Source organism: Mytilus galloprovincialis, chromosome 12, assembly GCF_965363235.1.
Source record: "Mytilus galloprovincialis chromosome 12, xbMytGall1.hap1.1, whole genome shotgun sequence".
NCBI classification, from domain to species: Eukaryota; Metazoa; Mollusca; class Bivalvia; order Mytilida; family Mytilidae; genus Mytilus; species Mytilus galloprovincialis.
The window spans coordinates 39,978,508-39,993,593 of record NC_134849.1 but is presented as its reverse complement, the minus strand read 5'-3'; the positions used below and the strand labels follow the sequence as shown (position 1 = coordinate 39,993,593).

Genomic DNA, 15,086 nt, shown 5'->3' with positions numbered 1-15,086 from the left:
CAGAAAACACCATTCACAGCTTTTCCCTTCATATATAAAACTTTTCTTCCCCGTCTACTGCAGTTTTGAACATGCAAGTACAAAAAAACATGAATCTTTGCACATGGTTCCAGACATTACAGAATACCGAATAATGGGGAAAAATATAGAAATATTATAGAAATAAAAACCCAACACAGGGCTAGATTCAGACATTTTTTAAAGGGAAATTCCAACCCAGGAGAAAGGTGTACAGGGGTGGGATTTCCAAATATATGTCCCCATTCTGACCCCACCGCCACCGCCACTACTAACAAAATAAAGAATAGAGAATTATATATATTCATTGGCTGATCCAGCGAGGAGGGGGGTTGGTTCCCCCTTTTTTTGGACAATCAATGCATTCATATGGGTTCTATAGTCAGGACATCACACCCTTTTTTTTAAATGGCTGAATCTGCCCCTGATATATTTACACCAAGAAATGAAAATTGGACACAACATTCATCAATCCTGCTTTCACTATCAATTGCATAAAGTTCTAATCACTGATAGATAATACTTCTAAATTATTGAAATCATCATTTTGCATTTGCACTTGGAGTAAATTAGATGCACCAATTATCGTCTCTACAACATACTTCAATAGAGATAACAGGAAGTGAGAAAAACACCAAATAAACCAAACCAACACCACCACATAGTCTATTTATCCTGAGAAAAATATAGTGTATGATTTGGCCTAAAATTTTATACAGGACTGCCAAATACCTGTAAGTGCAATAATATGGGTTAAAAAAAATAGAGGAAATTGTTCGCACAGAGACATGCCTTTATTTTACAATAAGATAACATACATTAGAACCTACAATGTACTCATTTGTGAGTTGGACATTATTCACATCTTAACCTGAATATGAATTAAAAAATAATTGAATATCAAATTAACAATAAACTAGAATGATGCACCCTTCTTCTGCAATGTAAATTATTATACGATTATTTAACAGTAAATTTTCTGCCCGACTTTTTATCCTTGTTACTATAGTCTTTGACCATTATTTTACTAGGAGTGGAAGTCCATAACAAGTAAAATATGTGTCACTCTGGCACTTACTATCCTTGGAAAAATTGTACTCTTGTTTGTTTTTCTAGTAATTTCAATTTATAATTATAGTTATTATTAAAATAAGCATATTTTGAAAGTTTCATTTATTTTTTCCATATAAAAAAAAGGATATGGACATTATAAGCTAGGAATGCTAATGACATGATGTCCTTTTAAAGAAAATTAGTCTGGAGACATACATTTTTTTAAAATATTTATACACAAATCTAAGACAATATAGAAACAACATTTAAATTTATCTTTTAAAGTAAAAGGCATGGATTTTTTTTAACTAGGATAATAAATGACATGGGAATTATTAGGAAAAATTAGTGCACCACTCTAATCATAAAACATAAAATTGAATTTTCATTGTTTACATGTAAATGATTTGTTTTATCAAAATTGTCCTTTTAGAATAAAGGACATGAATCTTTTAAGAATATAATTGATATTGATAAAATTTTCTAGAACATCCATTTCAAGAAAATTATAAATACACAACTCTTATTCAATATTAAAACATAACATTAAAATTTCAATTGTGTATATGTACTAAATGATTTGAATCATTATTATTTTTTTCCTATAAAAAAGGACATGGATGCTTTTATCTAGGAAAACTAGATATCATTAAGATGGGAGCCATCTCTGTGGGCCCAGCTGTGAATAATGTGCATTAAAAAATTGTATCTTTACTATTGGACATGGGTTTGTCAACTGAAATCAAAGTTTTTGACCTTGACCTTTGACCTAGGAAGTTGCACATAAATTATGACACACCCTTTGGTGTTGGTTTATATACATGTCAAGTATAAACTTTGAAATGATAACGGTTCTCAAGATATAGAGCAGACACGATCTTTACCATAGGACATGGGGTTGTCAACTGAAACCAAAGTTTTTTACCTTGAACTTTGCCCTAGGCAGTCGTTCATAAATTATGACACACCCTCTGGTGTTGGTTCATATATATGTCAAGTATAAACTTTGAAATCATAACGGTTCTCAAGATATAGAGCGGACACGATCTTCACCACAGGACACAGGGTTGTCAACTGAAACCAAAGTTTTTTTACCTTGACCTTTGACCTAGGAAGTTGTACATACATCATGACACGCCCTCTGGTGGTGGTTAAAAAACATGTAAAGTATAAAGTATGAAAATCATAATGGTTCTCTAGATATGGAGCGGACACAAAGTTAAAAAAGTGTTACGGACGGACGGAGGGAGGGATGGACAGACTGATCACTATAGTGCGACCCGCCTAAAGGCGTGGACCTAATTAATGATGGACTTCAATTCATAGGAAAATGTGTCAGGGAAAATAAATTACTAACATCAGACTAAAAATACAAGTTAATTCTGTAACAACTGATTTTTAATGCTAGAAATATGTGTCGGCCCAGATTTTATTTTTAGAAATAAAAACTCACACTGTCCTAAAATACAGTTATGCAAATGTGTCTTGACAAATTATTTCATCCATTGTGCACTCAAATTCAATTTATATAAACAGAATTCCTTCAAGGAACTGTGTACTAAGGGAGATAATCCCTACAAGAAATAGATTTATCTCCAATTAATTGGTCAAATTGTTGGTTACAATATTAACATTTTTCAATGCTAAATTTTCTAAGCCATGCAACAATTATAAATAGCCTTAAGTAAAGCATCACCAGAATAATAACAAACAAGTAAATGCTACAAAATTGATTAAAAACTGTTATAAATTTATTGAATAGAATATAATGGAATGGAAAATTAATTTTATGTAGGATTTACATGTATTGTCACAACGTTAGCATCAATAATGATAACAACATATATAATATTCAGATATATACAAAATAGAGATTATTTATATCCACATCAGATACAAGGTAATTTAAAAATTATACTAAATATTTCATATAAATTTGTGGTATAGGATAAATGTTATTAAGCCAGCAATCTAACAACAAGCATGAACAATTAAGTAAATATAAACTGTACACTTCCAGTTAAAACTTTTTCATATAATTTATTGAAAAACACTCAATTCATAAAGCTTTATAATATAACAACAGAAATTGTCCAAATTAAAAATTATATTTCCCATTGATTTTTGCAGGTTTCACACCTCCTTGAAAAAATGTATAAATTTTTCACTATGGAAAAGAAGATTGGAAAGCCATGGTGTTTGGGTGATCCTTGGTCAGGCATGGTGAAGGCAACAGGTAGTGTAAATATTTATGGTAAAACACTGGCAAATCTGAATTCTTGACTTACATGAAAACTGATTAATGCAATTTGTTGTTCATTGTCTGAAAATTTTAGTCACTGACTGTTTTTTATGAGTTATAGTTATAAAACTTGAAATCCCCCTTTATTTATAAAATTAATAAAATCCTATAACTCAGAATAGTAAGATCTTGAATTTTTAAATTAAAGGTGCCTGTTTTAATATATATATAAACAATTTTCCAAAGTTTCATCAAAATAAGATTTGAAATTATCCCAGTAAACGTTAAAAACAGAAGAACATTTAAGTCATCACATTCAATCAAAATTATTTACACATGCATAACTTCAAGATTAAAAAAGTTCAATAAAACAATACAGTGACACTCACAGCTTCACACAAACCAGTACTTTACAAAATAAAAATGTACTAGAAAATGTGTTCATTATATACAATTATAAAATCTCCTGAAAAGATTAATACTCTCATTATCTCATATTTTGTTGATTATTAAAATGTACACACTTAACACAAAACAAATGAATATTTATATTTCTGAATAATTTCTCTCTATTTTCAGGAATAAGCCTCAGTACTTTGAAGAGGAAGATCGAGACTTTGAATCCAGTGCAGAATGTAGTTAAGGAAGTGCACAAGTCATCAGTACAGAAGCCTGGTCCAAAGCCTTGGAAGCTTGATGACTTTAACCGGAATGTAGTAAAGAGGACCATATATGATATGTATAGGAAGAAAGAGGTGGTGTCCATGCCGCGTCTTCATGAAGTCCTGAAAGAGAAAGACATTACTGCATCCTTGTCAACAGTAGTGAGAACAGTGAAGTCACTGGGTTTTCGGTAAATATTTATCAAAATTTACATTTTTAAGTAATAACAACTTTGGATTCCTTAGAATTTGCAAAGTCCAACTTTCCTAGGATTTTTTTCATCATTTGATGTAAACCTTGAACTTAAAGGTTTAATGTACAACAGAACATGTAAATGGAAGATAACTTTTCTCAATCCTGGAAAACTGGTATCAACAAAAAATGGATAAATCAGCAGTATTTTAAAAATAATAAAAGGAATGACTTAAAAAAAATTGTTTCCATATAAAAGTTTCAACAAATTTCTATTTCAATAAATATTCCGAATGTAAAGCAAAGTCTATATTTAATGTTATACCAATGCTAAGTATGGTTAAGTAGGTAGGGAATTTATTTCCTTTCTGATTGACAAGCAAAATAGCATACTTGTTAAACACAAGAAAATGAAGTTACATTTAGGGGCCTTTTATAGCCGACTATGGGTATGAGTTTTTCTCATTGTTGAAGGCTGTACAGTGACATTTAGTTGTTAATGTCAGTGTCATTCTGGTCTTTTGTAGAGAGTTGTCTCATTGTCAATCAGACCAAATCTTTTTATATTTACAGCACACACAAAAAAAAACAACAAAAGGAAATTCATATATGTAAATATATGGTATAACAGCCCATACCTGATGCAAAACACAGAACATCTGCACAATATTGACATTGTTGTTTAACACTGTGATCATCAGCCAAATGTAGAATCTGTAATTAGAAGTATTATTAGAAGTCAGTATGTAGGAAACAATGTATTTGAAAATAACATTTCTTTTGCAGTGAAAAATCAGTTATGGAGAAAAAATCATTCCTATTAATTATTTGTTTATTCTGAGGAGAATGCAATAAATGTCAATAATTGAATCAGTAACAAAATCATACAACAATTTAATTATCTAAATAGAGACACATGAATTAATAAATAAATTTGGTGTTTTTTCTGTCTTCTGATTGGTTTAAATTATTAGTTTTATTTTCAATGTTGTCAATTTTGATGACGACACGCCCACTCTGACGTTGTGTATTCATACGCCAACATGTGTGTACGTTGTTATTGTTAATATACATAATATAAAAAGTTCTTTGAGCGTTATTTTTGATAGAAATTTATTTATAATGAATAGCAATAATTTATTTTGATTTTATTGAACCATAAAACTAATTTTTGACTCTTCACATTTTACATTCATTAAATAAACACAAATGTTTTATGAAATAATCTGTAGACATTAAGCAGACATGGATCTACATGTATCAACAACCAAGCAATACAGGCTATTAATTTTGTGACATTGTTTTTCCCATACAAAATGTACAAGCGTTTCATTAACTGTTTTTTAAGAAATGCAGACATGACTTTAAACTAGTATTTCTTTTTTTTTAGGTTTTCCAATAAAGGATCGGGCCGACGTCATGTGGTTGAGAGGGATGATGTTGTCGCTCTTTGTCATCATTATCTGCGTCAGATACGTAAGGCAGCAAGAGCGTCATATTGCGTATTTAGATGAGACTTGGTTGATTTCCAATCATGTAGTCAAGGGTGACTGGCTGGATGAACCTAGCACATCCATGTCAGTCTTTGAGCCACACTGTGCGGGCAGCGGGCGTTCTTTACCATCTGGTAAAGGCACTCGTTTGATAATCCTAGATGCTGGATCTTTTCAACAAGGCCTCATCCCTGGTGTTGGCCTGATCTTTGAGTCGAAAACCAACAGCTCATGTTATCATGATGAAATGAATAGTGAACACTTCACATAATGGTTCAGAGACACGCTCATCCCTAGACTATTTCCCCAGTCTGTAGTTGTAATGGACAATGCTCCATATCACAGCCACTAAGATCCTGAGTCGAGGGCACCTTCTACAGGTGCTGATAAACCACGTATCTCGGCATGGTTGGATAAGAACAATGTTCATTATGACCCCAAAATGAAAAAGACTGGGCTGCTTGATTTGGTAAATCAGCACAAAAAGCCTCAGAAAAAATATGTGATAGACGAACTTGCAAAAGCTCATGGCCATGTGGTTTGACGATTACCCCCTTACCATTGTGAGCTCAATCCCATTGAAATGGGTTGATCTGACTTGAAAGGCTTCGTAGCTAGAAAAAATTCTAACTTCAAAATTAAAGATTGTAAGAAGCTTTTTGAGGAGGCAGATCAATGGTCTCAGAGACAAGGCTCTTTCTCCAGTTATTATACACATGACGGACGATGAGACGGATGACAGTCAGGTGACTATTGCATATTGTCAGGAGGGGGATACCGATGACGAGGAAATTGACATGGACATTGTTGACGGTTATGTCTCTGATACCTGCGATCAGGCTGATGGAATTTTGTGTAAAATTTGTCATGACACTGATCCGCCAGGACGTGTTCCCAAGCGAGACCAAGGAACACACATTGATTGGTTTCAATGTGACGCCTGTGATCAGTGGTTGCATAACAAATGTTGCACAAAACCTGCCCTGGCGCAGATAATGTGTCCTCGGTGCTATTCTCTTCTTCACCACCGAAATCTCAGTGAAACACTGGTCTCACCACTGGATGATGTGGAGCAGTAATGTCTTTCTTTAATGTAGGTCAAATGCAGTGCATTTTCGAACAGTTTCAGGACTTCTGAAGAATGGACAATGTGATAGAAGCATATCTGTGATAAAAGCATATCTGTGATAAAATTATATCTGTGATAAAGACTATATTGTGATAAAAATAAAGCATATCTGTTATAAATTATATAGTGCTAAACATCTGTGATTTGTTGTGTATAAATGTGCAATATCATTGTAAATCATGTAAATTATTATCTAGAAATTTCATGGACTGTTGTTGGCATTAATTAAATATGCATATTATTTATTGTTACACGTTAATTCCATTTGAATTTATCAAATTTTCTCAATTTTAAATAGTTAAGTTTGTTCTTTAATGTATTGCAAGTTTGTTATATCAAAATGTTTCAATATATTTAATCAAAATCTCATGTGTATTAATTTATTTTAAACAGACTTTATATTTGTAATATGTACAAATAAATGGTTGTATAACATTTTGAAATGGAGATTAGAGACATATGAACACAAGCTATTTTAGTTTTCCCTTCTTATGCAGAGAAATTACATTGTTAAGCAGTGTGAAATATCTACATGTAGCAGAAATGTAAATCACACTACACTTTATCGATTATTTAGATTAGACAGAGAAAAAAATGTTGTCGTTCCATGTAATTAGTTCACTACTGACAAAGAAGTACAAATGTAGAAGGGGACGTTTAGGTTGCACTCCATTTATCTATCTGTCAATCTTTCAGTCCAACAAATCAGTTTTCCACATTTTATATGTCCCATATATGGTGATCTATGGTCATTATGTTTTTAGTTTTATCCGTTTGTCTGTCTGGCTTCATGTTGAAGTTTTGGTCAAGGTAGTTTACAAAATTAAGTACAATAATCATTTCTCCACACTTCTTTCTGCATGTTTCAGGTTATTGTTTCAAAAATTTGGTATATAGTTTTATCATGACAAGTTACAAATCATGCTTGAATTTTGTTTTGGTCTCACTCTGATGATTTTTGGTTCTTGGACTTAGAAAATCCACTTAAAAAAAATCATCATGCTTGAAGATATTGGCTTCATGTTTCTGCGTTTGTTTATACATTGCACTAGCTATATATATATATATATATATATATATATATATATATATATATATATATATAGTATATATAGTTACATCATGACAAGTCTGAATTTTGTTTCAATACAATGAATTATTAACCAGTGGGGGACTATAAAATGTATGTATTGCCATGCAATATGCACATAATAGATATAGAAAGATGTGATATGACATGTATGAGTGCCAATGAGACATCTCTCCATCCAAGTAATAAAGAAAACCATTATAGGTCAAGGAACAGCCTTTAACACAGAGCTTTGGCTCTCATTGAACATCAAGCTGAAAGGGCCCCAAAAATTACTAGTGTACATGGTGTAAAACATTTCAAACAGGAAAACCAATGGTCTAATTTGTGTAAAAACAAAAAAATGAGGCCCGAACACAAATTCATTTTAAAGAAAACAAACAATACATGTAGTTTAAATTTAGACCTACACGTATATATGGGGACAATTCAAAGTTGACATGAAAAAATTTGAATATAATATTTTACCTTTATAAAGACTAATCGTTTATAAAATATTTAAATCCACAAAGATGCTTTTTTACTTTTTGGAAAATCTAACAAAATAGAAATTTTATAACATTATGATTACAGCATGTACAGCCAGTAACAAAGCACAAGTATTTCTTTGGCGATTTTACATTGGTTAACAAAAGTTAAATCCTCATGTCTATTCCCTTCACCATATAAAACAGTCCATTCCCTTCACCATATAAACTAGTTGTTCACAACTTCCAAATAATTATGACATCTTTGATGTTTTTATTTCAATATTCTTGTTTCTGCATGTTCATGGTGCTTTTATTCCCAAAAACAAAATAGACCTACATTATGTGCATTGTAACAAGACATAATTATGTAAATATTACATGTTCTTTGTAGAAAATTGAGAAGAGGTATGATTGCTTATAAAACATAACTATAGTATAAAGTTGTAATGAAAAGTTCAAATGAGCATGAGGATAAGCTACTCACGGGGGGGGGGGGTAACTTCCTATTATTGGGTATACGGGGATGTGCCAAAAATATGGGTCATAATTTTGCGAGATTTTATATAAAAACCTTTCAAATAAGTTCCCAGATGAACCCCGGAAATTTGTCTCCTGATTTGATCTTCAATAACGATGTCAATTCATATATAAAAACTTAAGGGTAGCTGGTATATTTATGAATAATGAGTGATGATGAGTTAGTGCTTATATTTATTAATCATGGGTCATATTTAAAATATTGTATATAAGTATAGGTCATTCTTTCTTTAATATTTATATAACTATAGGTACTGAATTTCAGTGAATGTTATATTCAGTGGCGGATCCAGAAATTTTCATAAGTGGGGGCCCACTGACTGACATAAGAGGGGGGCCCGCTTCAGTCACGCTTCAGTGATTCCCTATATAAGCAACCAATTTTTTTCAAAAAAAAGGGGGGCCGGGCCCCCTGCCCCCCCCTTTAATCCGCCTATGATATTTAAATGAGTTCGTTTTTTGAGGCAAAAATGGCACACCCCTACCAAAAATATCGAAGTTACCCCCCCCCCCCCCCCCCCGTGAAGCTACTACAGTCTTCGACAATGAGAATAACACTACATGTTCTTTGTAGAAAATTGAGAAGAGGTATGATTGCTTATAAAACATAACTATAGTATAAAGTTGTAATGAAAGGTTCAAATGAGCATGAGGATAAGCTACTCACGGGGGGGGGGTTAACTTTCTTTTATTGGGTATACGGGGATGTGCCAAAAATATGGGTCATAATTTTGCGAGATTTTATATAAAAACCTTTCAAATAAGTTCCCAAATGAACCCCGGAAATTTGTCTCCTGATTTGATCTTCAATAACGATGTCAATTCATATATAAAAACTTAAGGGTAGCTGGTACATTTATGAATTATGAGTGATGATGAGTTAGTGCTTATATTTATTAAGCATGGGTCATATTTAAAATATTGTATATAAGTATAGGTCATTCTTTCTTTAATATTTATATAACTATAGGTACTGAATTTCAGTGAATGTTATATTCAGTGGCAGATCCAGAAATTTTCATAAGTGGGGGCCCACTGACTGACATAAGAGGGGGCCCGCTCCAGTCACGCTTCAGTGATTCCCTATATAAGCAACCAATTTTTTTCCCAAAAAGGGCCAAACCCCCCCTCCTAAATCCGCCTATGATATTAAAATGAGTACGTTTTTTGAGGCAAAAATGGCACACCCCTACCAATAAAATATCGAAGTTACCCCCCCCCCCCCCCCCCCGGTGAAGCTACTACAGTCTTCGACAATGAGAATAACACTCTCTTTAATTTATGACAACATTGAATCAAATTATTGATAACATAATTACTTTCCCAAGTAATCTGATTCATCCCCTTACCTATACAAATTGTCTCATTCAGATTTAACATGTTGAAGGAAACAAATTCATTTGATTGCTGCACACGCGTAGTGAGTGTTACGCGACACCAATACTAAAAAAAAATATTTTATTGGACAAAGCACATATGATACAATGCGTATTCAAAGATACAAATATTAACCCAACATCAAAGAACAGGAATGATCAACAGATTAGCGATCATCAAAGGTGTCAATAAGGCCACATAAACATGTTAAAGGTTGCATATCATTATGAGTATTATGGATTTTCTTACCTACACTGACCTACCATTCATCATAGATGTTGAAACCATATCGGTGAAAACACGTGCATGAAATTGATTCCGTTCCATTCATTGCATCATTGAGAGCATACATTATTAATGATAATCTTGGCATTGGATATGTTGTACATTCTGTACAATATGTAGCGTAAAAATACCGGGTACGAGATCATATTTTCATAGAATTAATCATCAATTCCATAATTTCTACTCTCTCATCTTGTTTACATCATTATCGCGGGAAAAATAACGAAACATTCGCCGAACGTTTCCGGAAACTCCGGAATTTCCCGAAGATTGATAAACAACAAACGATCCTCATAGAAACAAAGATGGCTACCAATCAATGCAAACTTGTCATAGGGAAAGTCAAGGTCGGAATTTCAACCGTCCAATACACAAAGGCTGCCGTAAAACATTTGAAAATGTCACCACCAAAAATTATGCGTTAGGAAAACATAATTTTGAATAAACGCGGTAAGTCATTTTTACGTACGAAGCGTTTTAGCCCAATCAGAATAACCTGAAATCGACAGTAATCGATATTGTAAGAAATACGTTGCATTGGTTTTAAAAATAAACGTGACCAATATACTCCATTGTGTATTTCTATGTAAAGGTAAGATGACTACATTTAATATTATGGTATTTTTCTCATGAAAGGCTATTAAGGTTAAGAAAAGCTGTGGTTAATTCATTAACTCATATTCTACCAAAGACACGAAATGGATTACTTCTCTCATTGACGCTAATTTGTATGTTTTTTGACAGACTGGCTCTTGAAATGAAATTTAAGTGAGAGAAACAAACAGAGAGATACGACAATAAGTTAGAAACCAAACGATAAAATTATTTATAAGTGGAACATTTATCTAAAAAAAAATTACAATAATAGAAAAATACATATTCAAACATTTTTTTAATCATGAGAATATTTTGGGTACTGGTTAGTTAAGTCGTGATTAATACATATACTCAATGACATATTTTTATATTCAACAAAGTGTCATTCATACACGCCAATGTGTTCTTTTGTTATGGTATTTAAAACAACATTTATCGATTTTCATTGGATATTGATTGCATGGGCTTTAAATATAAAAGTAAATAATGCACTTCCTCGTCCATATATTTCGTAAGGTAAAAGGACTCCTGGGTAACTGTTAAATAATTCTTATGACAGCTGTTGTTATTATACAATTTTGTTTTACGTAAGTTCATATTCTGCCAAATGAACGGTAGATTATCTTTCCCTCATTAAAACTAATTTGCATCGTCTTCTAGAAGCTTGGCTCTTAAAATAAATGTTCTGGTTTTCTGTGTATTTTTCAGTATACATTATTGAATATTATATAACGAAAGAAAAACCAGATGATGTATTTACAATTGATAGATTAAGCAGTTTTTAAAGTATTGACCAAATACTAGAATATAGGAGAAGGATAACAAGACAATGTTATACAATTATAGCTTTTAAATGAGGTCGATACCAGGATTTATTAACATCTTTAAAAATGCCATGCAATACATTAGATAACGTTACACAGAGTATCTCGATTTCAGTTAATACAATGATTTATTCGGAGTTGATAAATCAGTGTTTCAACCTCGTCAAAAGTTTTTAATTGTACAATGTGAAATTTAATCATAGAAATTCAAACAATAATCTTTGAAAAATCAATTTTAATGTAAAGTTTATCATCTTAATTTCAACTTTGACGTTTGATATTGAAAAAGACTAAAAGCACAGTATTTCAATCAAACAACATGAGATATAGTATATATTTTAAAGAAACCCTTTATATTTAAGGAATGTATACATTGTATAATTTGTAATATGACTTTTATAAACACTTGCGGTAAGTTTTGAATCATGACAGTATTTAACGTACTAGTTAATTCATTACAACATAAATAAAGGGAACAATGAATAGATATATCTAATGTATTTATGACTATCTATAATAGATTATTAAAGTGCACGTCTTTCACTTTCGATATCGTGTGGTTTTCCTTATAGTATTTTAAGATTGTAACTAATCGATATCGTAAGAAATACGTTGCATTGGTTTTAAAAATAAACGTGACCAATATACTCCATTGTGTATTTCTATGTAAAGGTAAGATGACTACATTTAATATTATGGTATTTTTCTCATGAAAGGCTCTTAATGTTAAGAAAAATTGTGGTTATTTCATTAACTCATATTCTGCCAAAGGCACGAAATGGATTACTTCTCTCATTGACGCTAATTTGTATGTTTTTTGACAGACTGGCTCTTGAAATGAAATTTAAGTGAGAGAAACAAACAGAGAGATACGACAATAAGTTAGAAACCAAACGATAAAATTAATTTCTTATTAGAACATTTATCTAGATAAACATTACAATAATAGAAAAATACATATTCAAACATTTTTATAATCATGAGGATATTTTGGGTACTGGTTAATCAAGTCATGATTAATACATATACTCAATGACATATTTTTATATTTAATAAAGTGTCATTCATACCCGCCATTGTGTTTTGTTTTGTTATGGTATGTAAAACAACATTTATCGATTTTCTTTGGATACTGATTGCATGGGCTGTAAATATAAAAGTAAATAATGCACTTCTTCGTCCATATATTTCGAAAGGTAAAAGGACTACTGTGTAACTGTTAAATAATTCTTATGACAGCTGTTGTTAATATATAAATTATTTTTTTTACGTACGTTCATATTCTGCCAAATGCACGGTAAATAATCTTTCTCTCATTAAAACTAATTTTCATCGTCTTCTAGAAGCTTGGCTCTTAAAGTAAATGTTAAAACGAAAACTGAGATAAACGGCAATGATTTAACAACCGAAGACAAAACGAATTTAAATTCTTCTCAAGATCCCATCTTGCTAAATATCTGATTAAGACCCGTCTGTTCTGATTATAAGATGAGTCCATCGTTTAATTAAAACGAAAGGTTATTATTTTTTTAAACGTAATTTGAAAGTTTTGCGCAATTTTTTTTTTTTTTTTAAAGACTGTGGATTATCTGATCACTTATATCGATCACTTTGGATGAACTTTTTTTCTAATAAAAATTCCCGCCTGCACCCAGAACACGATGGGATTTCTTGTCATGATGTATCATGTATCTCGGTATGTCGTATATTTGAATGAACAATTGTATTTTGTCTAATGCTTAGTCCGTGTGTATGCTACATTTTAATGTTGTTTCGTTGTTATTCTCTTATATTTAATGCATTTCCCTGAGTTTTAGTTTGTTACCCAGAATTTGTTTTTGTCCATAGATTTACGAGATTTGAACAGCGGTATACTACTGTTGCCTTTATTTATGTACGAAAGAGGGTTGAAAGATACCAGAGGGACAGTCAAACAGTATGACAGTCGCATTACATTCTATTATGTTCACAACAATAAGTGAACAAACCAAAACGGCACTATAGGTAAATGTTTGTTAATATATTCATTTTTTTTTTATTATGATTAAGCTAATAACACAATGTTGACTGCTGTACCCATATTTTGACATTTTTACCTATTATGCCTGTTTGATTTGTTCACATATCTGAGTCAATATAATCGAATTTATGCGATTGTCATACGAGTGAGAGGTTTACCTAGCTATAAAACCTGGTTTAATCCGCTATTTCTACATAAGAAAATGGCTGTACCAAGTCATGAATATGACAGTTGTTATCCATTCGTTAAATGTGTTTGAAATTTGATATTTTGCCATTTAATAGGGGACTGTCCTTTTTTTTATTTTCACTTTTTAAATTTATGAGTTCAGTATTTTTGTGATTTTAATTTTTCTCGCATGAGAACATAAGATATGAACATGTTCTTTTTAAGATCAGTTAGTCCAAGAGATAATGGAGTTTACATCAAAAGCAACCAACCATTAAGGAACCATGGCAAAATTAAGAAAGTGAAGATACAACGCTTGTCTTTGCCTTTTAACTCGAAAACACTAAAATGTAGAGAAAATCTGACAGAAACTGTATTGCACATAATGTCAAAAATTGCTCAATTTCAACTGTGTTTCATTAAAATTATCAAATCATGAGTATTGAAAAACGGGGAAAAAACAAAATGAAAAAAAAACAAATAAGGCATCGAGACTTTAATCGGTAATTAACGTTAAAATTATTTCAAAATAATGTTTATAATTTTGACATTGCGACTCCTTATCAATGTCAATCCAGAAAAGCGTCTCAGATGCATATATTTTATATAGTGCCAGTATTTGTTTCAATGAAGTTAGATTGTGGAGTAACTGGTCTCAGTTATTCATATGCCTAAAAGATGGTCAATATTGTAACTGATAATTTAGTAAGTAAATGATTAAATTTTTGATCATTTTGCATTTAAAGATATTCATGTTCCTGAAAATCACTAGTCTAAATGATATTAAACGAAGTTATATCTTCCTTATATTTATAACTGATACTAATTTCAGATTGCATTAGAAACGGTTATAATTTGGAGGAACGATTTAAGATGAACCTATTTGCATCAGTATTTGTAGTAAGTACATTTTCTATAATATGCTCGT

The 15,086-nt window shown here is 31.6% G+C and overlaps 1 protein-coding gene across 1 annotated transcript in view; it reads left to right on the top strand.

Moving 5' to 3' along the window:
* Positions 1-13,827: 13,827 nt before the first annotated feature.
* The window catches only part of LOC143053547 (uncharacterized), a 35,235-nt gene continuing 33,976 nt past the window's right edge, over positions 13,828-15,086 (top strand). The window contains exons 1-2 of the mRNA XM_076226349.1: positions 13,828-13,974; positions 14,991-15,058. Coding sequence (XP_076082464.1) covers positions 15,032-15,058 — 27 coding nt within the window. The 5' untranslated portion in view covers positions 13,828-13,974; positions 14,991-15,031. The remainder of the gene's footprint in view (positions 13,975-14,990; positions 15,059-15,086) is intronic.